Genomic DNA, 14,789 nt, shown 5'->3' with positions numbered 1-14,789 from the left:
GATATCTGCGTTAAAGGTTGTTATTGATGCTCCTCATCTGTGCCAGTTTAGGAATCCACCAGGGAACGGGTCGCCTCCCTCAGCATTTTCTGGGTATGTGAGCATCATAGGCGAAATCGATTTGAACTGTTCAAATTTGCTGTGAGGAAGTGTTGGATTCGTGGATACATCAGGGTGCACATACTGTACGGGTAGAGTACCTATATTATGAGAGTAGCGACAATAAGTTGTCAAATTTTCTATTGGTTAGTTGTATAACGTGGTTAAAATCCGCCATGTTGTGTCAAAAGTTCCGCGTGTATTTTGAATGGTAAGTGTTCTTTAAAGTCGTTTATAAAGAAATCTAGAAGTTTTTGAACACATTTGACAACAGGTTGGCATGAATTTGCTATATTTTTACGTTTACGTTCATATTTAAGCTTTATCTAAGGCAACAAATGAACAAAAAAACTATCGTTTTTTTGTTCATTTGTTTACATTAGATCCGATATCCTCTTAAGCGATGTTATTAAAACGAAAAAATATATATAAACTGTTTGTATTGTACAAAAAGAAGTACAAAAATTAGTGTAAGGTAGCAAAATATAACCAAATTTTATTTTCTACTAATTTTTCCGAAATTATTGCTTCTTAGAAAACCGTCCATCCACGAAGAATATCTATGTTTAAAGAACTTTTTGTGTTTAACTAAGCATAAATTGTTAATATTTTGCATGTTTCTTTTGCTAGAATAACTTAAAAATTAGTGTTCCAGCGAATGAAGCTTATCTGACTGGAGTACTGTAATAATTATGCTGTACTATAGTTTTTTCTAACATAATAAATTATATAGATGAAAGAGATATAGTTACAGACCTTTAAACATATAAAAATATTGCTATAGAAAAGTATTATTTATAATAAAACTAAACATTTACATGTACTTTAGTACCTAAAAACTTAGTTTGTTATCCTGCTCAAAACAAATTTAATTTTAATACTTTTAAGACTTCTTTAATACATTCTGTACAATAACAATACAAAGACACACTACCTTATTGAAAGGCAGCATTTATTTGGTAATATGTGATTATTTAAAATATAATTTGTAAAGCTAATACAATTTAGAAGGCATATAAAAATTCATTATGCAAATGATTCTTTTACATACTAGTATTTTTGTATTGTTATTCTGCTGAATGCATTAAAGGTATCTTAAAAGTCATTTTGAGTCCAGTTTTAGAATATACCCTTTAATTTTATTATGCAGATATCACTGAAATAATGCCTGGATGTTCAGCTTTTAATTGTTCTAATTCTTCTGTAAAAGGATATATCATGAAATGTTTTCCAAGAGATCATGTTTGGAGAAAAATTTGGGCTAAAAAAGTATACCGAGAAAATTGAAAACCTACAAATAATTCTTGTTTGTGTGAAGTTCATTTTGAACCACAAATGTAAGGAAAAGTGAGAGTTGATAGGAAGAAGAAATTAAAGCATAATGCCTTTCCAACTTTGTTTTCATTCATAAAACAAATTATTCATAGAAAACCACCAAAAGGAAGATCCTGGACTGTTATAAAACAAGTAAAAACTGCAAAAGTTACTTCTCTAGTACATACAATTTATACTACTGTTATACCATCAACAAATTTTGAAACATCTTTAACATATATAGAAGAAACCACATCAGCTGAAGACATTTCTGTAAATCATGATACATTATCTAAAGAACATACAAAAGATATATTTATATTTATTAATATGATAAAGTTGTTATACCATAAAATTTTGAAGCTGAAAATATGCCTGTAAACAATGCAGAAACGAATTCATTAGATATAACTGGTTATTTAATAACGAGTATAGAACAAACCTCAAACCTCAAATAACAAATGTATTACATCAGTAGGATCCAAAGAAAGTCCTCTATTAGAATATTCAAAATTAGTTGAAATTAAAAGTTTAAAAAAATCCATGTTTTTTTGTAATAATAAAACTTTTGATATGTTTTTAGACATGGAAGACATATCTTTTATGTCTAAAAGCAATATTACAATGTGGTGGAAAATCAAAACATTGATATAAGAAAATTTTATTTGGAAAAATTTAACAAATATATTAAAAATGACCATATTCCAGATTGCCATAAATTAAAAGAAAAAATTGTGACAACATTTTCTTTCATGTTAAAAATAAAAAGCAAAAGAAAAATTAAAAATTTAACAAATCCATATGCAAGTAAATCCATGAGTAAGCTACAAAATTAGCCATATTCTATCCTCCATATTTATCAACACCAGTTTGAACATTGATGTAACAAAATACATTTTTATTTGTATCAGTTCCATATTGTTCATTTAATAAGTTTTTATATTTTATCCGCATAGCCTTTTGATCTTGATATGCTTTATTACTATGAACTTGTGTAATTATTATGCATATATAAAAAGCTTTAAACTTGTAAAAAATTTTATTAAATTACTTTTTATCATACAATATTGCAATAGAGATACAAATATGATAATTTTTATTTGGTTGATTATTATATTAAAGTAATTCAATGTAATAGCCTTGATGTTAAAAGTTTTATGTGGTGAAATAACACATAAAAGAATGTTATCTTTACTCCAGCGAGTGTGAGAACTACTATAATTTTATTTAAAGAAAAAAAATAAATAGTTTTTACAGTATAAAGACGGGACGTTAAATAAAAATACAAAACGACTATTAATAAAACCTTCAAAAGCTTTCCCGGGAGAGGAGATGAGTTACGTCAGGCTAACACCCAGCTTTACCTTTGCAATGTCGCGTAAGCACGCGTTCGCTGTACTGTACATCTCAACATTAAATCCTGTCAAATTAGTAAATACAGTAGTAGTTTTGACAAGCCGAATATCCATTTCATTAACTACTGACTAATTTCTTACGTTTGCTGTAACATAACGTTTGGAATATCGATCTAGAAGTTTTTTAATAAGTAAACAAACTTTATTTTTTATTTAAAAATACTAATGCTAGAGATTTAAAACTTATCGAGCCTGTAAGATTCATCCACCCAGTCATATTCTTGAATAAAAATACGAAAAAAATGCTTTATTAAACTGAAAAATCGTCATTTCTTAATGTAAACCCATAGGCCACGTGATGACATTTGACAGAACATGGCGGCGATGACTCGTGTGTCGCTACTATGATAATATAGGTAGTCTATAAACCAAGGTCTGTATAAGAAGGTCAGGACACGCTCCCGTGATTCTATGCGGCAGCGGCCGTGTTGGGGCATATCGATAGAGATCACCATACGTGGCCCCTACGTGAGTCGACTATTATTACGTATATACGTACTCAGAACGTTAAACAATGGGTTATTCTGTGGCACCTAATTGTAAAAGTAAGTCTACCGACCTTCGATTGTTTAGATTTCCTGCAGATAAGCAGAGGAAAGCGAAATGGGTGCAGAACTGCAGACGGGATAAGTGGCAGCCAAGTGAACATTCTAAACTATGTGAGAGTAGTGTATATTATGTATTTTTCTATAGGTACTGTCTTTGAGATGTACACTCAAACCTGTTTTTGTGCGGTGGATAGGGACCGCATAAAAGAAAACGCATAAAAAAATCGCACAAAACTTCACGAGTAGCTATAAAAAAGTTTTCGCAACACAATTAAAAAGTATTTTTTATGCGGTGGATAGAGACGGCATAAAAAAAAGTCTCACGTAGAAAATACGTGAGACTTTTCTACGTGATAACCGTACGAAATAACTAGGAATTGCTTTTTAACTCCTTGAGCCTTTTTCTGCAATCCCTAATGGGGGAAAAAATCCTCTAAGAATTTTATTTTTTATATTAATTAATTATTTCCACTTAAATACCAATCTAACATTAAAAAGTTAAAAATAATCGTTAACAAATGATTTTATTTGATAAATATAGCTGCAGAAAGTGTTATTTCATTTAACAAGGCGTGAAATTTCACACCTACAGTCTAAAGCTGGAGGAGAGCTAACTTACCGCATCTGTTCAAATATAACATAATATTTATGATTTTTATGCTATTAAAATGAAAGGGGACCGAAAAAAACGTATGAGAAAAAAATTTTACTGAATAAAAATGAAAAAACCTGCTGATGTCATAGAAAACATCCAATAGAGTTTTAAAAAATTTTACAGGAATCGATTATGTTCCAATTTGATTGAAATTTTCATATACCGCACAAAAAAAGACCGCACAAAAACAGGTTTGAGTGTATACGTGAGCTTACATTAAATTATTTGTTGTTCAGCTTCATTTCGAAGAATCTCAGTTTGAACTGTTAATCTCAACTTTTCTGTCAGTGAGATTACATATTTTTGCTAGAGATAGGAACAGTACTTTGAATGTAAAAAAATTGTATGGAAGCAAAAACTCATTTATGCGTAATTCTGCTAACTTCCGAAAATGATATTATATTATATTTGTATCTTGTGTTTTTACAGAGAAAGAAGTTATGTCTCAGATAAGCTCTGTTAAAAATATCATCAAATTGTGTTTAATATCATCCGTTTTGATTAAATTTTATATAATTAGAAAAATATGAGGTTTAAGCCTTTGTAAAACCAAAAATGTTCATTAATTAAACGTTAGTCCAGTATTTATTTTTTAATGCATTAATATTGTATTGGTAAATGCTTTAAAATAAAATTTTGGATAACTTATGTTATTGCATTACTTTACCAAGTGCTTATATACGTAATTGCATCAGTTTTAGCACCTATTTAATTAGTTTCATTCACGACAGCGAAGTGATGTGGATGATTGATTCTTTTAAACTATTTGATCGAAAAGTTACATAAAATTGGGGATGCATAATCATCCGAAATTATTATTATAATTTTAAACTGGAAATTACTGGATTTATGCAATTTTAGTTTAATTAATGGTCGTATAAAACATGCGACTCAAAATACCCCAAAATGGCGGCTGAAGAAGTAGGTCACGCGTGTCCTGACCTTCTTATACAGACTTTGCTATAAACTAGGAGCCAGGGATCGCCCCCTAGTGGGCATTCTTTACAATTTTCATGATAATTAAAAATCAATATTTAGTGTTATTAAACATTCTATAAATACTTTAAAATAGTTTAATTTGTTTATTTACCTTTGCTGGTAACATTCGCTAGGCGCCCCTAGTGGGTGTTAATTTAAATAATAATTTATATTGTTAATTAAAATGCTGTGGCGTGCCGTCATTGGAAGCGATGGAAGCGCCGATTCCACCTTCCAATGACCTTCCCTTGTATTTTATAAAATATAAATTTTCATATTTTAACGTACTAGCATTAATTAAAATTAATATTTTATTATAACTGCATTATGTATCTTTTACAAATTTCTATACTACATGTGAAAAAAACGATAAGATTGCTATTGTATATTCGAATAATTCGGTGGCGGAAGGAGTGTCAAAACCGGGTCAGTTTGCAATCAGCCATATTATATAGGCATTGGCACATGCGGTTTACAGAGCACCAACCTCACCCGGTTTAGCTGGTAGAAAGCAACACACGCGTAAAGCGTCCAATATTATATCCCAGACCGGTTGTGGGCTGTTAGCCGCCTGCCTGCCAGATATTCGGCCGCCCTCGCCCGATTATGTGAATTGTGAGTAGACTAGATCAACGGCGGGCAACCCCCGGCCCGCGAACCAGCTACGGCTCGCGAAAAGTTTCTATCCGGCCCGAGAGATTTTTAATAGATTATTAAATTGAACAAATAACTAATTAATAGTTATTTTTCCAATTCTTTGTAATTTTCGAAAAACGATAAGAGAAATAAATGTAGTAATTAACTTTTTATTTATTTATTTCATATTTGCAGACTAAAAAAATTACAAGTCACAAGAAGGCGTCAATTAACTACTACGGCCCGCGGAAAAAAACGTAAAATTTATTCTGGCCCATGTTATAAAAAAGGTTGCCCACCGTAGACTAGATTTATAACTTAACCCAACCGATAGGAAGTTTACTGGTATGTTTTTATGATAGTTCTGTACAGTTGACAGGAGTTTTAAAAAAATCCATTAAAATATTTGATATATTTATTCCGCGTTTATTCTGCTCTCCCATCTTATATTACTTACGGATTTCAATGTTAAACCGGTGATATTACGATTTAATATGTCCCATCCATAAGGAAATGCAGAAAAAACGTGTACAATTCTAGTAGTGTTAAAAAATTAACTGTTACTTTGGCAGCATTATTTACAACCAAATTTAATTAACGAGACGTACAATGGTACAAAAAAAGCTCTAGAATTTATTTTCCTTAAATTTACGATTTATCTATCGGTTATCATAAAAATTTCTTTCCACTTCTTTCCCAAGACTACAGATATTCGAGCACAAAGTAACCGGTTTCAACTTATTTCTACTTAAGAAGTAATTAAATAATTAAGAGATTGGGGAATGGGGACATAAATAAAACCCTGTTGAAAGAGCCAGAATTTTGCTTAAACAGAAGCTTAACGAAACCAATCTCTTCATAATATTAGATGTAATAAAGACAGAAATTTTTCCAGTTCAATGAGAGTGACCGAAAAGTTGTAAATTTTGGAAATTTCCGTGAACACTTGGTCCTAAAACGAATTAGTTAGAAAACGAGCGATGGACAATCTGTTAAGTTTAACATATTTAGATTTTTACAGTTATGGTGAGAAACGTTTAAAATTTACAACAACCCTGTTGCGTTCTTTGAGATATACTAGTGATGCGACAAAAGAGGCATTTGACATTGACCGGTATCGGCACCCTCGGGATTTGGCACGCACACCCCTACCTGGCCGTCTCCGATTCCATTCATTAGCCACTCGTAGGAAGCTATTTGACTAAGTGGATTGTTTTAAGATTTAAAAAGTAAAGAATATTTTGTTATTTTTATGTACGTTTCTTCACAAAGTTATATTTAATTATAAGTTTCTTTAAAAGTATATTCATACAATTGAAAAATTTTTTGTACTAGGTATGTATATTCATCACACATTTTGTTTTACCAAGTGAGTTTTTTTTATAATTTTAATTTTAGCCCTTATATTGTGACTAGTGATTCAAAAATTTATTTTAAAAAAGTTTTGGCTCAAGACCATATAATGAAAAAGAAAACATTATTAAAAGAGAAAGACCAATGCCTGAATTAAATATAAATACGTCAACAAAAAAATTTCGACATTTTGACGATAAAATTTATGACGAATGACGATTCTTTCGTAAAATTGAAGCAATATGAAAATCAAAGCGGAATAGAATTTAACTTTGGTAGACAATATAAAATAAATATTGAAAATTATAACGAGATAATTACGATTAATAGATATATCTAAATTAATAGATGTTATATGTTTTTTCTCGAAGCAAGAATTGGCATTTAGAGGGCATGGGGAATTTATTGAATCTAATAACGGAGGTAATTATATTGCACTTTCTTATTTATTAAGTACGTCGGATAATCTATTAAAAATACATTTAAAGAAGTATACGGTTTTTACTGGTCTATCGAACGAATACGAACGGGCCCTTTTTTTTTTTTTTAACTCTTTCCGCCCTGTGGGCCTGACGCGCAACTTAATTGATTGCCCCTGTAAGTCGGCTTCTTACAGAAACACAGTTTCTCTATCATCAAATGTCGCGGCAAAATTTTACAATAAATAATAATAATATCTTGTAAAAATTTGAACCATTTCATTTCATATTTTTGTCGCACCTACGATTCGAACCGATTGAAATGAGCACGGGAATTTTCTGTTACTTATTCTGTCACGAAACTGGGAAATCCCCTTTCTTTAAATGAATCTATAATAATGACATCTTGCTCATTGTAGCGACTGGCAACACGTCTGTACCGACTTGTAGGGATTCGTGTATTTTATTTTGTGCTTGGATTGTTTAAGACTAATATTCAGCGAGAATGACTTCTATCATATAAAGAATAGTGTTCAATATTGTATAGCCTAATAACACCTGCAAATTACATTACAGTGTGAATAAGTGGCATACGTGTAAACATTTTTATAATAAATGTGATTATTATATTGTAAAACATATATACATGACTTTTTTATTTGTAACCTGTACAATACACAATAATGATGATTGTTCTTGCCAAAAAGTTTCTTAGAATTACTGAATATTTTAGTTTTTTAAATTGAGATACCTAAATAAGGGGGCGGCGAAATTTTCCTCCGCCCCGGGCGGCTGACACCAGCGCTACGCCACTGATAACAAACCCTAATCTAATTTAACCTAACTTATTATATCCTAAATTGGAAACCAAGCTAAGAGTCCCTAATCTAACTAACATTTAGGACTTAGACTGAATTTAGACTTAACCGAATTTAGACTGAAAAAGAAGACAGAAAAAAGAATTAAAATACAAGTAAAAAGGCAGCTAAATGCTGACAGTTGAAAAAAAGCAAGGAAAAGCTAATTGCCATCCGTACCTCTGGAGTGAGTGTTTTCAAGAGCCCTACTAAGGCATATAAATGTTAGTAGATGATGGAACATTGTACGTGTGTGAATGAGTTGGTGAGGATTGTAAGACCAGTTGTACCCTTCAAGAATAGCAACTCTCATTAAAGTAGCCCTGATGTACATTTATTTCTTCTGATACTAACAAAGTTGTATGTAGGAAGAAATACAAAATAAATAAATAAAAACTAAATAGGAAAACTTTATCTTTCTTATTTCACTTTTCAATACGATATTCGGATTATACATCAAATTTTCTTTTTATTATATCCCGAAGGAAAATTTTGCATAATTTGACGGCCCCGGCAAACTTCTTATGGACCCCCAGGGGCCGCGGTCCCCAGTTAAGAATCACTGGTCTAGGGTCCATTCGTATTCATTTGTTCTATAAGCCAGTAACAAACTGTAGACTTCTCTAAATGTATTTTTAATATCACAATTACATTCTGAATCGCTAGCCACGATATAAGGGCTAAAATTAAAAATAAATTATATAAAACTTACTCGGTGAAATAAAATGTGCGGTGGATATACATACCTGGTACAATGTATTGTTCGATTGTATTAATATACTTTTAAAGAAAATTATAATTAAAATATAGCTTTGTAAAGAAACGTACATAAAAATAACATAAAATAGTCTTTACTTTTTAAATCTTAAAACAATCCACTTAGTCAAATATCTTGATACGAGTAGCTAATGGATGGAACTAGTGACGGTCCAGGTAGGTGTGTAGTGAGTGTGTGCGTGCCAAATCCCGAGGGTGCCGATACCGGTCAATGTCAAATGCCTCTTTTGTCGCATCACTAGTATATCTCAAAGGACGCCACAGGGGCTGTTGTAAATTTTAAACGTTTCTCACCGTAGCTGTAAAAATCTAACTATGTTAAACTTAATAGTCATTCGTTTTCTAACTAATTCGTTTTAATACCAGGTGTACACGGAAATCAGTTTCCCACTGTACTGAGCGAGTTATTGGTTTTGTTAAGCTTTTGTTGAAGTAAAATTCTGGCTCTTTCAACACGGTTTTATTTATGTCCCCATCCCCTAATCTCTTAATTATTTACTCACTTCTTAAGTAGAAATAAGTCGAAACCATTTACTTTGTACTTGAATATCTGTAGTTTTGGGAAAACATTGGAAAGACAAATTTTTATGACAACGGATATATAAATCGTAAATTTAAGGAAAATAAATTCTAGAGCTTTTTTTTGTACCATTGTATGTACTGTACGTTTCATTCCTTAAATTTGGTTGTAAATGATGCTGCCAAAGTAACAGTTAATTTTTAACACTGTACTAGAATTGTACACGTTTTTTCTGCATCCCCTTACAGATGAGACATACTAAATTGTAATATCATCGGTTTAACATTGAAATCCGTAAGTAATATAAGATGGGAGAGCGGAATAAACGCAGAATAAATATATCAAATATTTTAATGGAGTTTTTTTAAAACTCCTGTCAACTATACAGAACTATCATAAAAACGTGCCAGTAAAACTCCTATCGGTTGGGTTGTTATAAATCTAGTCTAGGGTGGGCAACCCTTTTTATAACACGGGCCAGAATAAATTTTACGTTTTTTTCCGCGCCGTAGTAGTTAATTGACGCCTTCTTGGTGACTCGTAATTTTTTTAGTCTGCAAATATGAAATAAATAAATAAAAAGTTAATTTTATTTATTTATTATAATTTATTTTATTATTATAAAAGTTAACACCTGATCTGCTTTAACTCGTTCTTTAAATTCAACGGCATTACGTACCAACAACAACAGGGTGTACCTATGGGTAGCCCAGTCGCAGGAGACCTCTGTGAGCTTGTGGTCAGAAAACTGGAATCAGAAGTCATTTCTTCTCAACGCTCACATATCCTCCTTTACCAAAGGTATATTGATGATATCCTTATATTATGGAAGGACATCCCAAATATCAGAGCCTTAGTGGACACCTTCAACGACAACCCATATGGATTAACACTAGAACTGGATCAAGCCCACCATACCCAAGCACACTTCTTGGACATTTACATCACTGTAGAAGAATCTTCCATCAATACGCAAGTCTATCACAAACCATCTACCGAACCTCTATATATACCCGCATTCTCCTGTGATCCTCCGCAGTACAAGATGGCAGCCTTTAAGGCGCTACTCAAAAGGGCACTCACGCATTCCTCCTCACAAGCTGCCTTCAACTCGGAAATGCGGCACATCAAGAATATAGCTAAACAACACGGATATCACAACATTGCACGCAAAAACAACTTTGAGGCACTACGGCTTCTTTCCACCCACACCCCTCCTTCCAATGGTTCCCCACCTAAATTTATACCGATCACCTACAATCCGGCACTGAAGACCATATACTACCAAATAGCGAAGAAAAAGGATATCCGCTTAGCTTTCAGGAGATGCCCAACGATTTTCGAGTGGCTTAGGAACGGAAAAGACGCTCCAGATAAAAAACAGACTTCCGGGAATATACTCTATACCCATCGCCGACCACAGAGATAACAGCGAAGCCATCTACATCGGATCCACCAAACGCAACATACAGACGAGGATCAAAGAGCACAAAGCGGACATATTACACCATAGACAAAACACCGCCCTAGCAGTCTATTCATCCGATCCAGAAATAGAGCCTCTTTTCACCCGTGCCGCAATCATTCACCCCACGTTTCGACAAGATCACCTCAAATGGCTTGAAGCTATATACATCTTACTCAACACCCGCAGTAACACGCACTGCATCAATTTTAAAAAGGAGATCATCTTATCATCGGCTTGGGAAGCCTTTCTCAACAGATCCCTGACGTAGCGCTATACTCACATCGCGCAAGTCTAATATGACGACATCGGCTACACGCGACAGCGTTCCAGAATGCAAATTTTTTCTAAAATTTTGTCGAACAGAATTCCGTTACGCCTGACGAAGAACCAACGAGGTTCGAAAACGTTTGCGTTTTACAGAGAAAGAAGAGAGAAGCAGCACCGGTCAAAGGCACTAAAGTTGTTGGTTTTCATTTAGTTAATTACTACATTTATTTTTTTAATCGTTTTCGAAAATTACAAAGAATTGGAAAAATAACTATTAATTAGTTATTTTTCCAATTTAATAATCTATTAAAGATCTCGCGGGCCGGATAGAAACTTTTCGCCAGCCGTAGCTGGCCCGCGGGTTGCCCGCCGTTGATCTAGTCTGCTCGTGATTCACATAATCGGGCGAGGGTGGCCGAATATCTAGCAGGCGGCTAACAGCCCACAACCGCTCCGGGATATAAAGTCGCGTACTCTTTACGCGTGTGTCGCTTCTACCAGCTAAACCGTGACGTTGGTGTTCTGTAAAGCGCATGCGCCAATGCCTATAATCTGGCTGCTTGGAAGTTGACAGGCAGGCGGCTAACAGCTCAGAACCGGTCCGGGTTATAAAGTTGGACTCCGTACGCGTGTGTCGCTTCTACCAGCTAAACCAGGTGAGGTTGGTGCTCTGTAAACCGCATGTGCTAATGCCTATATAATCTGGCTGATTAGAAACTGACCCGGTTTCGACATTCCTTCCTCCACCGAATTATTCGAATATACAATAGCAATCTTATCGTTTTTTTTTTTTCACATGTAGTATAGAAATTTGTAAAAGATACATAATGCAGTTATAATAAAATATTCATTTTAATTAATTCAAAGTACGTTAAAATATGAAAATTTATATTTTATAAAATACAAGGGAAGGTCATTGGTAGGTGGAATCGGCGCTTCCATCGCTTCCAATGACGGCACCCCACTGGTCCCAAGATTAAATCCATGCAAGTATTGCTTAAAGTTGCCGTGTCCTGTAAGTAGGGGAAACTTGCTTAATTTGTACTTGCGCCTAATTCGTACTTCGCTTATATTTCGACTCCGGTAGTAGCTATTAGTGCCTTTAGTGACAAAAAAAGTAAATAACAGTCGGCCATATTACCATCTGACAGACAACACGCTGTTACGCTGCTTCCGACAAAAATATTGAAAGGGTAAGTTTTTTCAACTTTTTCTGTAATATTTTTGCACATTTCGTAAGAACGTTCTTCAAATTGGATCGTGTATAAGTTTTTTAACTATCTGTGACGTATTAATGGGTATTTTTGTGATTTCACCTGATGTGATGATATATGAGTATTTGTTGTCAAATTTCTTGGAGGCAAATGTAAAACTTGTTCGACTCTTGCGCCTATTTCGTACTCAAAGCAAGTTCTTAAAACGTACTGGTACGATTTAGGAAAACCATTTTAGATGAATGTCACAATAAGCTATTACCGACTCCTAAACTGTTATGTTTTACTAAGTTACTGATTTCAAAAATAACCGCAAAAGTATGATCAAATGAACACGATGTGAGATATGGGTATATGAACTTTGCGCAGGAACCAATAAAAAGCAACGGATTACAACTGCAATGACTGCCAAGAATTGGCGAAGACCATCAGCCGAATCTACACACGTATTAATACATTATTGATTAAGATTTTGATTCTTAAGATGCAAACCAATGATAGGATCTCAAAGTACGATTTAAGAATATATCAGTACGATTTAAGATGAATGGTTCTAAATCGTACTTTTTTAGTGTTTTTTTAAATTGTTTATTTCTCAGAAGTTTATAAGATTTATGCTAAATTTGATTATGATAGTAATAAAATATTTCTCAAATAAAAGTTACTTAAAATGAAAAATAATTTTTGTTTATTAATTTCGATAATATGATGGTTTTTCCTTAAGGGGTACGAATTAGGCAAGTTTACCCTAGCCGAGTGAGGGTGTAACTAGGGAAAAGTGGCGAAGAATCGCAGTAATGTCAACCTTGGGGATGAAAGTGTAGGTGAGCCTACCAATGGTGTCACGGTCCCAGCCAGGGCCGAATTTACATAAGGGCATTTGGGGCCTGTGCCCAGGGCCCCAAAAAATAGGGGCCCCCACAAAACTAAAAAAAAATTGTTTAAACATAATTTTTTTTTCTATTACCGCGACAGCCTAGTGTGGCTAATCATGAGGGCAACAGGCAGAGAAAACCAAACCCGGGAAAAAAACCTATGAAACATCGGAAAATTTCGGGAAAAAATTTCACATAGGTATTTTTCAGTTAAATTAAAATAATTAGTTTTACACAATAAAATATATGTATGTTTACAATAACCTTATTTTTAAATGAAATTTACAACTTCCTAGTTCAAATCTAATTGAAAGTACAGTATTTTGTGTAAATTTTCTAAATCATCAAATTTGCCTACTCTTAAAGGGGGGACCCCCACCGAATTTGTGCCCAGGGCCCCTGGATTGGTAAATCCGGCCCTGGTCCCAGCTGTCTTGCCAGAGAATGAAGATTTGCTTCTTCACGTGATTGTTGATGTACTGTACGAGGTAGGAGTATAACTGAAAGTACTAGTGACTGAAGACTTTGCAGCTTGTTTGGCAAGACGGTCAGCGGTCTCGCGGATAACTCCCGCATGACCCGGGACCCGTTGTAAATCTATTCTAATGTGTTGTCTAAGTGTCTGAGAATTCGACCTAACAGAATATCTGGTACGACATAGCTGTTATCTGCTCAGCTGTATAATACCACTGGTATTACCATATTTTCATTACAAACTGTTTACAGGAGACTTCCGGATAATGCCGGAAGTCTCCTGTAAACAGTTTCCGGCGGACTTTTTGCCAAACTCTCATTATCTTGTGCACAGAAACTCCCGTTTAAGACGGTGTCGAGAAAATCGACACTGAACTTTGAACAAACGGAGAATGGGCTCGTCATTGTCGAGTCTCGTTACAGTCTACAGAATCTCCGGGGATTAGAATCTGTAGTGACAGGGAAATCCAACACAGGTTAATTATAAAGTAATAATTATTGGATATGTACTGTTTTACAGAATATATAAAAGTTTTTAAAATGCCAAGATACTGTACTGTTAGTGGCTGTAAAACAAATTATAGAAGTAAAAAGGAAACTTTTTCTACTTTTTCTTTATGAAAAGAGCCATCGAAATGTGTTTGGCTCCGAAAAATTCCCACTGATTTGAAGGGATTAACTCATTAAAACTTTGAAATATTCATTACCATGCTATGTAAGGTTACTGTTTAACGCACGTTATTTGGAATTTCACAGCAATTATAAATATTTGTATTATGATTATTTAAAAATGTATTTTTCCTAATCATATAAAGTATTCTTCATTACTTTTTTTGGTTTAATTTCGACAATTCGTTCTAAGAAAATCGTTGTTACGCCAGCGATTTCTATTTCCTACGAATACAAGGATTTATATGAAT

At 33.6% G+C, this 14,789-nt stretch overlaps 1 protein-coding gene and 1 long non-coding RNA gene across 2 annotated transcripts; both read left to right on the top strand.

Annotated features, from left to right (window-relative positions):
- Nucleotides 1–296: 296 nt before the first annotated feature.
- On the top strand, nucleotides 297–1,326 carry LOC136981023 (uncharacterized). The gene is made up of 2 exons (XR_010881636.1): nucleotides 297–373; nucleotides 1,250–1,326. It is a non-coding gene; the product is annotated as an uncharacterized lncRNA (long non-coding RNA).
- An 8,945-nt stretch (nucleotides 1,327–10,271) lies between these two features.
- On the top strand, nucleotides 10,272–11,000 carry LOC136980960 (uncharacterized). Its single transcript, XM_067277158.1, has one exon. The coding sequence runs from the start codon at nucleotides 10,272–10,274 to the stop codon at nucleotides 10,998–11,000; it is 729 nt and encodes a 242-aa protein (XP_067133259.1).
- Nucleotides 11,001–14,789: the final 3,789 nt, after the last annotated feature.

Source organism: Centruroides vittatus, unplaced genomic scaffold (assembly GCF_030686945.1).
Source record: "Centruroides vittatus isolate TY-2023 unplaced genomic scaffold, ASM3068694v2 contig_738, whole genome shotgun sequence".
Classification (NCBI taxonomy): Eukaryota; Metazoa; Arthropoda; class Arachnida; order Scorpiones; family Buthidae; genus Centruroides; species Centruroides vittatus.
This window is presented reverse-complemented; position numbering and strand designations above follow the sequence as displayed.